Source organism: Anastrepha ludens, chromosome 2 (assembly GCF_028408465.1).
Source record: "Anastrepha ludens isolate Willacy chromosome 2, idAnaLude1.1, whole genome shotgun sequence".
Taxonomy (NCBI): Eukaryota; Metazoa; Arthropoda; class Insecta; order Diptera; family Tephritidae; genus Anastrepha; species Anastrepha ludens.
In genome coordinates, this window is record NC_071498.1 from 58,647,791 (window position 1) to 58,660,252 (window position 12,462).

The 12,462-nt window shown below is 38.7% G+C and overlaps 2 protein-coding genes across 2 annotated transcripts in view; one reads left to right on the plus strand and one right to left on the minus strand.

Annotated features, from left to right (window-relative positions):
• Positions 1-12,462, plus strand: part of LOC128871558 (uncharacterized) — a 40,917-nt gene that overhangs the window by 18,361 nt on the left and 10,094 nt on the right. Inside the window, exons 7-14 of the mRNA XM_054113408.1 lie at positions 677-849; positions 924-1,141; positions 2,084-2,303; positions 2,367-2,595; positions 2,652-3,148; positions 3,212-3,327; positions 3,392-3,518; positions 4,251-4,469. Coding sequence (XP_053969383.1) covers positions 677-849; positions 924-1,141; positions 2,084-2,303; positions 2,367-2,595; positions 2,652-3,148; positions 3,212-3,327; positions 3,392-3,518; positions 4,251-4,469 — 1,799 coding nt within the window. The remainder of the gene's footprint in view (positions 1-676; positions 850-923; positions 1,142-2,083; positions 2,304-2,366; positions 2,596-2,651; positions 3,149-3,211; positions 3,328-3,391; positions 3,519-4,250; positions 4,470-12,462) is intronic.
• LOC128871560 (arginine kinase) lies at positions 6,086-8,150 on the minus strand. Its single transcript, XM_054113410.1, has 4 exons — positions 7,857-8,150; positions 7,524-7,774; positions 6,725-7,461; positions 6,086-6,657 (listed from the first exon to the last, which is right to left on the minus strand). The coding sequence occupies exons 1-4, from the start codon at positions 7,863-7,865 to the stop codon at positions 6,284-6,286; spliced, it is 1,371 nt and encodes a 456-aa protein (XP_053969385.1). The 5' UTR covers positions 7,866-8,150; the 3' UTR covers positions 6,086-6,283.

Below are 12,462 nucleotides of genomic sequence, written 5' to 3' on the forward strand. Positions count from 1 at the left end.
TTCTTTGTTTTTTTCCCCGTTGAGCTCGTGTGGCACCGAAGCTCTCAATTTTCGGTAAATCCCATTGCGAATCATTTTATGATCGCAGCTCATTTTTTCCACCAATTCACGACTGCTTTGTCGACCGTTCTCCTTCAAAAGTGATTTAAGACGTTCTTCGTCGAATTCTGAAGGCCTTCCGTTTCGGGACGTATCATTGACATCAAAGATGCCAGTTTTGAACTTTGCAAATCATTTCGGTGCTGTAGACTCGTCTATGACAACTTCTCCATACACGTCCGAAATGTACCGGGCTGCTTCGACAGCTTTTTGACCTCGATGAAAAGCAAAGAGAAGCAGGTGTCGAAAATATTGATTTCTGCCTCCTGGGTATTCCATTTCTAAGCCTAAAACTAATAAAAAATTAAATAACTAAAAAATACAATACAATCAACAGGAATACTAACCCTTTGCCAAACAGCAAACAAATCGTTGTAAAATAAAACAAAATATGAAACCGCTATGAACTTATTCCCCAACCCAAACTTCAGATTTTGTGAAAACATCGACCCTTAACATGCGCTTGAGGCGCAATATTCTGAGTGTGTTAAGATTGATCGCTTAAACTTAAATGCTGGAATAATCATAAACATTCCTAAACAAATTAATCTTACATACTTTTGGCCATTATTCACAGATAGCCGCGATTATGAACAGAAAATGCTGTATCTACAAGGTCTGAGCAATCTACAAGTGGGCAATGTAGCCAACTACCTGGATCCCATTGTTAGAGATCCGAATGAAAATGAAGATATCAAATTTCTAGCCGCCTGGGCAACTTTATCACTAGCCACCGAACGGGCAGAACGAGTATAGTTTGCTGGTCTTACAATTATAGCATAAACTGTAGTAAATTGTTTCCATTTTTCTTTTTGTTTTTACAGATCTATGAAATATATTGGCCTATTTTTGAATCCCGCAACGCCAGCTTGGAGTTGCGTGTCACCGCCGTTACCCTACTGCTGATTTCAAATCCTACAGCAGCACGCCTTATCAGTATTCATCGCATTATACAGAGCGAAACAGATCCGCATATGATTAACTACTATCGCACAACCATCACGAGTATATCTGAGACGACTTATCCCTGTTACCAACATCTGTAAGTGACAACAAAGATTTTTTTACCTTTATTTTTTTTAATTATAATTGTCGTGTACATCCTTTGCTTGAAGATTAGCTAAGCTCCTCTCCAATTTGTGGCATGCATCTTGAGGTTGTTCCACAAATGGAGTGACCTACAGTTTTATGCCGCCTTCGAATAGCAGATGTTACCTGGAGGTTTACCATTGGCTGCCACAGGGTGGTATTAGAAAAAGGCGTTTTTATCATTTGGTGTTTTGTGTCCACATTGGGTTTTAAACCCAGACCCTCCAAAATGGTAGTCACGCACCAAACTATTATACCTTTTGCGCGAATTCACTGCCCAACTAGATATTTCCATCCGAATTATTTGCATATCGTAATAGCGCTGTCCAACTCTGGTTATTCAATACGAACAAGCGCAAATAATTACGAAAGATCGTGTTTCCAGAATCTACTTTGCCGAAGATTGTACTGGCCCAGAGGGTCTGTATTTTTTTTTTAAGGTTATCTTACCGAGATAATCTGAGTAGATCTTGTGGTGCCAAGGAGCCAAGATTGACGCTTTTTAACACATCAGTGACAAAAACCTCAAGCCTGATTAGAGTGAAGGCCGAGCAAACGCACATAAAGTGGTCCGCCGTCCCATCCTCCTCTCCACATGCTGGACAGAGTGTACTGTCTGAGATGCCTACCTTTTCCATGTGCTTCGCCCATAGGAAGTGGCACGTCATCAGTCCAACCAGCTGCCTACAGTCCCTTCTGTTTAATGACAGGAGGATCTGCGACAGTCGGTCGGACATGGCAGGTAACATCAGTTTTGTCCATCTGCAGCCTCTCTTTCCACTTATTGTGAAACAAATCATTAATCTCGTTTGCGAATGCTATAATTTGATTCAATATTTAATGTTCCTGCATTAATCTCCATCCCTCTCTATATTTATCCCTCAAACTCTCTTAGACGCCGTTTGCTTTCGTATATGCATCGACATTTGCCGCAAAAACCAGAATCACGTTATTGGGTCACTGGAAATTATATATTCGATTATCGCGATTCGAAATTCGGTATTGGCGCAATGTTACAGGTCTTTTTGGTGGGCGACTCGAAATCAGATTTGCCCGTGGTTGCATATTTAAAATTCGATACAGAAGCATTGGGCAAATTTACCGGACAATTGGCGGTAAGTGTCTTGAGGGGAAATGTTTAATTCCTTTATACTCAAATTTATTTCTCTCCTCCACAGCTCTACATTAAAGCACGCGGTCTTCCCGATGCAATATTCCACAAATTCCTTAAAAATGCTGCAACTCCATTAAAATTCGAACACATCAAGGAATTACTTCACGCAATGAAGGCGCCAATTATAGAATCGAAACCATTGCATCTTGAGTTTATTTTACAAATGGAGGGCAAAACAGTGTTGTCATATTACTTGAATCAGAAAACTTTTCAAAAACTAACCTATACAGATCGTAAGCATCAATTGCTAGTTGCGCTGTTTCTCATTTACTGATTTTGCATTTTTTAGTCATTAGTCGCGTTAGCTTCATTATACGCGCCGACAGCCACATCAATATGCAGACTGTTCGCTGGCCTTTCATGAATAAATATTCGGTACCCACCGTATTGGGCACTGCCTCGGATGTGCTACTCCAAACCACGGTACTCACTTCACTGCGTGGCAACATTACACAGCATCGCACCAACGATTTAATGAAATCAGCTCTGGAGATTGATGCGCGATACTCCTCGTATGCATCGTGTCGCAGTCGTAGCTATAATCCATTCTTGAACTTGGATCATGAAATTAATCGCGAACAGGGTTTTCTCATCTATGTGCCGTTCAATACTGATCTGAATATGAATATCACTAGCAAATGTTTGCGTTACTCCTTCCAGCGTCCGGAGAATATGACAAGTGGGCTTTCGTTTAAATCACGTTCGATTACTTCGACTCGTGGTCAGATAACAAAGGCAACTCAGCCGTTCGAGGAAGTTATGTACCCGGATCGTCTTGTAGATGTGGTAAGTTGCAGTACACAATTTTAGTGGCAGAATTCATTCATATTAAGTAAAATTTCCCTACAGTTTCAATTGTTCAAATACGATACGGAGGATTTGGGCATTTCAATGTCCATCAAAACGAATCTTAACGAATTAAATAAATATCGCGGCATGCTGCTCAAGTCGGAATTTATGGAAAAGTGAGTTTGTATTTGCAGAGTTTGCTTAGTCATTTTTTTTAATATCGTCTATATTATTTCGCAGCGGTTTTTCACGGAATGTGGTCATAAACTTTTTGATGTATGCCTTTGGTGTGGCGCAGTTGAGTTCTATTCATCTTGGGCATGATCGAAACTTTACAATGCTTGTACAGAATGAGAAACCAACGAAGGTTAGTGACAAATGACTCGTCCCAAAGTATTTTTAGCTTTAATTGTATCAGAGCCACCAATGCCTTTAAACTGTTATTTTCAAACTTTTCCATAATTTTTTAGAATTACCATAGCGAGAGCTACTACTACTATAACATTTTCTAATGGATGTTTTGTTAAGTTTAAAATTAGAAAGAAAAACGCAGTATTTTTCGAAAAACGCTGACGTTATGAAGATCGTAGACCGCCGAATGTAGTAGCCGAGTGATTTGTGCGTGTCTTCTATTCGTCTATTGATCCCTCGGGGGACATACAACTATGGGTCATTCCATTTGTTGGACAATACTAAGGCATACACCACAAATGGAAGAAACTCGTCTAAGAAAGCATGTACGCGACAATTAGACATAGAGATTATGTATGTATAGTGGTTGAAGCATTCTTTAGTCTTTTACAAAAATTTTGGACGACATCGATTGCCTTTGGTTGCAATTCAAAGATCCGCGTCGCGAACCGTCTCCGCATAACCCGCACTGCCTAAATGCTCAATGCGTAAGTATGCGCACATGCGAGCTGTCAGAAACCATCGCTTGACGACCGAAAAAAAATTTCACTTTTTTCAAAATACGTAGTCTCAATGGAACATCCTCTATTTAAGCTCCATTTATTATTATTATTATTTGGTCATAACGCACTGTGACCTCTGGCTCCATACATATAACTCGCTAAAACATCAAACTTCTCTTTTTTAGATCGATGGCTCGATTTGTAAGCAAGATCTACTTAACACAGCCAATAAAATTGGACAACAGTTCAGTTTAACGATGGAGCACTCGAGTAATTTAGATGTCAACGAAGCTTTGCATAGCTGGAATGTTACAATGGATGTATATTCCTCGACCAAGAATAATTGGTTTAATGTTATTGGCACTTTGGAGCGAACATCGAAGATTGACACCCGTGATTGGAAGGTGAGCTGAGAGGAGTTTTTATTTTTATTTATTTATAACAATTCATATAATAATATTGTAGATTACAGTACAAATTATATAAGCGACACTAGCCACGAGGCTTCCAGTCAGAGGAGTTTTTAAATTTACTGTTTTTAGATAATTGGAATATTTGCGAAGTGGTGGAGCTTTATTTCAAATTTCAGTTTAAGTCCAACCAAATAATCGGGTACCTCAAGCACTCAATTACCTAATTGAAGACTTAACGATATAGGGAATATTTTAGATACTAAGAAGTCAATAGGTTCACTAAAAGCACGCATCCACCTCGCTATGATGCACATCATTAGAAATCTAGCGGCCCTAACGTGACTTGGCTTGGTGGAGAGAGAGGTTAGTTGCTATTGAGGAGAGCGAGGAATTCAAGGATGATAGATTACCAGGTTTGCTCTTTAACTATGGTGAAAAAGAAAATTGTGAGGAGAACTTCGGCCGCCACGTTACTTAGGAGATTCAGCCGAATTTTTCACGATCATTTCACACCCACTCGTGCAATTAGCCGTTGTTCAGATAACAACAGAGCGGCATACATAAGTGGAGATTGTGTTGATTTTTTCCGTATATCACTAACACAATTGCACAATCTTCTCGCATATATTCACATACTCGTCCAATCAGTCGTTGCTCAGACGGCAACGAAGTGTCATTCGTTTACTTTTTTCGTATATCATCAACACGATCTCAGTTTTCTTGTAAACACATCCCAAGTGACGTCAGCTCATCAGCTGATTCGGTCAAATTTGCTCAGAGCCTAATAACAGTATTCTAAATAGCACACCTCTAAAAATCTTTTCACCATACAAAAGCGATTATTGCATCAGCACAATCTTAGAGGGATGTCAGCCAGTATGCAACCGCAAAATAAGACGGTGTTACTCTCTGATGATCAATTCAGCTGGACGTCGCCGAATCGATATATCTGGATTTTCTTCAGTATGACAGTTACGGCAGCTATGTTTTCTCTACTTCTCCTGGTTGGTAAGATCCAAAAGAGTGTTCTAACGTTAAACTTTTCCGCGGCGCAATGAATTACTTACGCATTGAAGCCATGATGCCGACCGACCTCACAATATTTTCGGTACTTCCACCGGTGCGTTATATCACTCGACGAGGAGAATTCAATAGCTAATATATCGACTTGAATTTATTCACTCCAGTATCCACAGATAGTACTTGGGATGGGACAATTCATACTTATGTTACTTTAAAGTTTCGACCACCGGCTCAGAACCTCGGCAGAAATTTTTAATATTTTCCAAACGTTTCTCGTTCGTTAACTTGTAGTTACTGTAAGGTTGTTTTAGTACTTAAATACAACATGGTTATGTCCCTACTTATAAACCTACAAAACTCTCTCTTAATTAATGTTCTGCCTGATGAGACATAGGGCCTCTACAAAAAACTTCCAACGATCACGAGCCCTCACGATGACCTTGACTTCCTTGAAAGATTTCCCTGCATCCCTAAGTTCTTTTCCCAGAGTTCTCTTCTAAGTGCGCGTAGGGTGTCTTACAAAACTACATATAATAATTTATCCATCGAATCTTGACTTCTCCTAATAGTGAAAATGCATTCGGTTCAGAAAACAAGTGATTTTAAAGTTTATTAACACCCCGATGGGTAAAACTTAAATGAATAACAAGGTACAGTGTAAAAACATAAAGCCAATTATACATTACGGATAATTTCAAATATTATTTTTACTTCATTCTTCGCATCTTTTTACCTCCTGCCGACACCACACCCACTCCTTGCAACGCCCACCCTGCATGTGTTTAGTCATCACCACCACCGGCCTCAAGTTCCTCTTCGGCGGCTATTAACGCAACTATACCCTCTTGCAGCGTCTTAACCAACTCAAATTCAGTGAAACCCAAGCGATGTCGATTGGAAACATCCATTACACCATCCTCTATTGGGGTATTTTCACCACCAGTGCCATGTATCTGCAAATTTAGCTCATCAGCCATGGCCTGGAGTTTGTCTTCTTGTTGCGACAGCAGTGGCAAACGAATGTGCACCGATGCACGGAGCGTAGTGCCAAGATTAGTGGGACAGGCGGTCAAGTTGCCATAGCGTGGATGGTGTGCAAATTGCAACATCTTCTCCAATTCAGATATACCAGTAACTAAGCGACTGTATACATCACCTTAGAAATTACAAAGAAAAATTATTAACTGATTGTTAAACATCTCAAATAGTGGTTTATCCTTTACCTAAATCACCACACTTAGCCATTGAGATAATACCCAAATGGTCCTCTTCATTTACCCAAATCAAAAACGTTTCAGCTGGATTGTTATATATACCACGACCAGTTGGCCAGAAACGATAGCAGCCTGCTGTAGTCAAAAACTCGTCGCCACGCTTGAAAAGTACATGACGCGCGACCAGTTCATGTTGAATATCTGGCTCAAGGTCACCCATGCTATAATAAGCGCCCGTATGTTCGCCATCCAATGTCTCAACTGCCGAGCGGACCTTCTCTTCAATTTCAATATATTGCTTTTCGCGTAACTTCGGAAAAAACGGATACCCTTCGAGATTGCGTGCAATACGAATTCTTGCAGACAAAATATATTTGCGTTCCGGATCCAAATTTTCAATCTCATCCACATTACCCCAATCTGTATCCTTCTGCAAAATATCACTCTCATTCTCCAATTGACCATGACGGTCCCTAATGATCGGATCGAAGAGCTTAGTGAAGACATCGTAAGACTCGGCATCGGCTGCATAGACACCACACCGGGAGTTGTGATGCATTGTGCCCGATTGTATGCAATCAAACAGGTTAGCCTCGGTGGGCGGCGCAGTGGTTGTCATCAAATACTCGTCCAATATTTCACGCGTCAAATACTTACGCAGTAGTGAGTTATTGAACTCTTCATCCTCTGTGAGACTCTTAAAACCATCCTCCAACAGCTCTGCAATCTCTTCAGGAGTTTTCTTACTGCACGCGCACAATGAGGTGTGAGTGGAATGTATGAGTATAAATAAACGGAATACACTTACATTTGGCTACGCAAACGTTCTAACTCCTGTTCAAGCCGTGCAATAGTCTTGTTGGCCTCTTCAAGATCAGACTTCATCATGTCGAATTGGTCATCATCTGGGCAAGACTCACACATGAACTTGCGCACAAAACGTATGGCATCATCCGGTTTATTCTGCTCTTCATAGAGTTTGATTAGCGCCTTACTGAGTGCGTCAATGACACCGGCGCGCTCCAGGTATTTACGATACTGCACGCGTTTAGATTCAATCTATTGAAAAAAAAGACAATACGTAAAGCTTCAACGTACCTTTAGCTTCCGCAAGGGGAGGCTAACTCATTACGGAACTTACCGAAGTCATTATGCGTGCTGATTAATTGTTTTGGGAAGGGAAGTTTTCTTTTTTTCCAATTATAAGCACTAAAATGGTAGCTAAACTTGTTTACCAATGCCAATTGAATATTGAATTTAACTTGCGTATTAAACTCGTATTTTATTTAATTTTAAATTTCCAACCAATTCAATTCTGACACGCTAGCGAATTACGACCGTTGCAACTTTCATACGAAGTACGGAAATTTAAGCTGCCTAAAAACCAAACTTTCATTTGTATTCGTTTTTCAAAAGATTTCAAAATCTGACGTAAATCGAAAACGTAAACCATAAACACACTACTCTATTGATCAAACAGTACGGACTGAGTGCAAGCGACGTGCAAAGTACATACAAAGCTGCAGATTGGAGGCTATGAGGTGGAAATGGAGACACAGCCAACATGTCTGGGCAAAGAAGAATATTTTTAGATAGTGGGTTGTGCAGCTAGAAGTAGGCTAATACAACCCTACACCCAACGCTGTCAACGAACTGTTGAAGGATTTAACAACACGACAAGGTAGTCATAATGCAGCAAAGATGGCTAGAATAAAGCCCAATGGGTAGGCGAGTGTAAGGAAAGTTATGCATTGTTAAAGCTTTCGTTTTGTTGTGGCAACTGTAGACGCTAACAAGCCGCCGCCATGGAAATGAGTGAGCTACATTGCACTGTAGTGGATAGTTTGAAAAATGAATGCACGAACAGTTATTATAAAAGAATTTCAAACGCTTATAAGCCGATGTTGGCATAGCTATGACAGTCCAAGGCAATAGCTTTACCTATAACTGTCCCAGTGTTAACTCGCTTGAAAATTCAAGTAATATATAAAATGTTTTAATTGGGGCATAACGGTTTTTTACTATTTCATTCATTTTATTATGCCATTTAAGGCGTACACTTTTATTAAGGTGAAGTTCAGGAACAAGCAATATTTGGAAATTATAAAAAATTATCTTATATTCACGGGTTTAATGATTCCAGCTATGATTCGCTAACGTAGCATTGATAAAATATGCCTCCATACCACATCTCATAAACAAGTAGGTGAAATGGTTGAAGTGCCGGTCTGGCACTCCTCAATTATGTATGATAGTAAGAAAATCTCAATTTTTATGGAAAGTGTCCAATAACCACAGAGAAGTTCCATAACCACAATTTTTCTCCTTGGGTCCGAGATCGATAACATACACAGCAGCAGGTACTCTACATAATTCAATACTCTACCTCTAACTCTGTTTGTATGGAAAGTGTCACCCCCTTTTTCCTACAACCACAATTTTTCTCCATCAGTATGCGATTAATAACGTATGTCTCCATACGAAATTTCAGTACTCTACCACAAATACTTGCAGAGATAAGAAGTATGGGCATGGAATTGATAACATACCTATGTGTTTATGCCAAATACTACCAGAGATATGCAGTATGGAAATTTAAGTTAGTTTGAAAAGTGCCACGCCCCCTAAATATTAAAAAAGCGTTTGCCTAGGTCCTAGGACAATGAGCAACCTATTCAGAATCCATAACCAAAATTTCAACTAAATCGGAACAGAAGGAAACGGCTTACAATATATATATATATATGTACTAATATAGACTACAAGCGAAATTGTGAATCGATCGTTTTTAATAGGCCGGATAGACGGGCCGATTTATCGTTCAGCTGGAATTCGGTACAGGCCAAGACACATTAAAAAGGCAGTAGCAGAAAAGCTAAAACAGTTTTTTTCTTGCTTTTTGCCCCAAGAAGCCTATAAACAATGACTGACAGTTTAGAGTAACTTAAACAAAATTTTGCAATTTAAAGATCAACTAGAAAGAAAAACAATGAAAATTACCACCCTGCACCTGTTTCATGCGCCCTGATACATAAAGATTTCATTAACGTTAAAGTTTTTGATTGGGGAAGATGGCCAATGATGAAATTTTTATAACGTGTCTTATCATATAATCTGAATAATTATTTCTACCGATGCCAGTTCATGAATTTTAAGTATTTTGACTAAAAAACGAACCAACAAAGAAAAATGCCAACGACAAGACGAAATTTATAAAAATAAAATAAAATCGCTTACTAAGGTTGTCAACTTCCGTACCCACAGCACAAAAAGTTTGTCAACCTGTATAAAAAATTTGATTTTTCTTCAACTTAGCGACCAAATTGACAAAAGTGGATTAACTAACCGAAAAACTTATTTATGTAGCTTATTTACAACAACTTCTATCGGTTGAACAACCATCTATAGCGCCTTTAAATAATTTCAGCCAGTCGTTATAAACGTCGTATCATCTAAGCTATGCGTTTAGCTTGGGCTCGGCTCTACCGAAGTTGTATCAGGTTTATAGCGCTATAATCTAAATAATTTAATTCATTTTTTTTTTTAAAGAGTAATGAATGCGGAATTTAGTCTGTGCGTATAAAGGTTGCCAAATTTATTTTTTTGTTTGTTTTGGGAACGAACGGTCACTCGGAAATGTGCATTAATATTTCAGCTAAACGTAAAGTTAAACCTTTTTATGTATTTATTTACATAGATATGTATTTTATTAATGAATAAATTAAAAACCCCAATTTTAAAACGAAAAATGCAATTCAGGGCTCAGCGTAAAAGAAAGTAACTGTTTTTTTTTATGGTCACAACTCTGCACTTTTGTGGAATACGGCTGAAGTGACAGTACATGGTCGGTTAGTAATCCTGATCATTCTAGTAACGTAGAACCGACTGATGGGGTAGCGCCTCAATAGACAACTATTCCACTTCTTTGTTAAGCCCGAAAATGGGTCTTTTTATTTGAAGCATGTGCGCTTCCAAAGAGTTTGTACTTATTTTAATATCAGTGTCCTAATTTCAGCCTGCCACGTACAAAAGTGTCATTTATTACACAGAGAAACATGGATTTTTGACACTGAATTTCCCTATGTACCACCAGTTTTTGATTATTGTGGTCAACTAATATTTACATACATAAATATTTAATGATGCACCAAAATTGATTCCCAGGTTAAACATAGATTTTTTCCGAGACGTAGCGCATCTAAACAGCCTTTAATACCTTCAACTCTATATGCCTCCCCCTACATATGACATACCCTCATATTCTTCATCCCTAATTCAGCTCATTTCTTCGCATCTATGCTTGTCATTTGTGGCATTTTTGATTTGTGGCATGTCTTTACACTTCAGTACAACAACTCTTTAAATTGTTTTGTCTGTCTATTCACAGGTAAGGCTACCCTACAGGAAAACAAATCTCTAGCTCTGTCAATACTATTTTTTTTTTTTGTTTTTTACTTTTTTACTGTACTTTTTTTAATGGGAAAATCAATATTCAAGGGAAAATTATAACCAGGGGAATGGTGTTAGTTATTGATAGTCCAGAAATTACCAAAGCTGCTTAGCTTAGAAACAAGGAATAATAAAATCTAATCTGAACTGCCGGCTATGTTACAAAACTACGGTGGCGAAAAACTAGTGAGGTTCATCCATCAAGTCCTATGCAGAATATAGTCGGATAATTACATGCCTGCCCTTTACAATTTCAGTGAGCTGTGAGGCAGGTGATGCTGTAATTCGAGCGACTACTGCGGATTTAAATTTTATAATATTACTGTAAATATGTACAAATGTTCAATCATGAACTAAATGGGCATTGCCGCGCAGCTTTAAACTTCTCAAATCTACCATCCACCAGATATTCGTAATATCCGAGAAAAGGTCGCCGCTTTCGACAGAACGAAAACGAATTGCCTATGTGGTGCCAGGTCTGAAGTTATTGTTCCTGCAAAACTAATATGGCTGTGTAAAATTACGTAGAGCAAAACGGCCAACTTCAATGGAGTATGAACGACCTCTCCGAAACGTTTAATTCCATACCAGGTCTTATGTCTGAGAAATGACTCAAGAGCAATCCAATTTTAGAGAGGATTGTGCGAGCTGCAAAACAAAACTGCTGTTGTAAGACCTGCTGCTGGTTTTGCCTCAAACGAACTGCTAACTAAACTGAACTAAAGAAACTAAACGAATTGGTCTGGGGTGAGCAAGTAGTACAAGACTAATTATCTTTTTCTTTTTTTTTTAAGTTGATTATTTATTTGGTATTAATAATGTTATGTACTAAAATAAACAATAGTTTTAAGTATATGACATGATTATACAATGACTCTAGACGAGTTCTCAAGTACATGACGAGCTTCTTATAGATATATATAGTAACATTTTATTAATTGATGGTATTTTAGATGTGTCTGCTTTAATTTGAAGCTTTTATAATATTTTATGATTATATTGCAGAGCAAAAAAACAAGACTAATTATCTTAACGTATTGGGGTATTGGCAGCCGCCGTAGCCGAATGGGTTGGTGCGTGACTACCATTCGGAATTCAGAGAGAACGTAGGTTCGAATCTCGGTGAAACATCAAAATGAAGAAAAAGTTTTTTCAAATAGCGGTCGCCCTTCGGCAGGCAATGACAAACCTCCGAGTGTATTTCTGCCATGAAAACGGCTCCTCATAAAAAATATCTGCCGTTCGGAGTCGGCTTGAAACTGTAGGTCCCCCCATTTGTGGATCAACATCAAGACGCC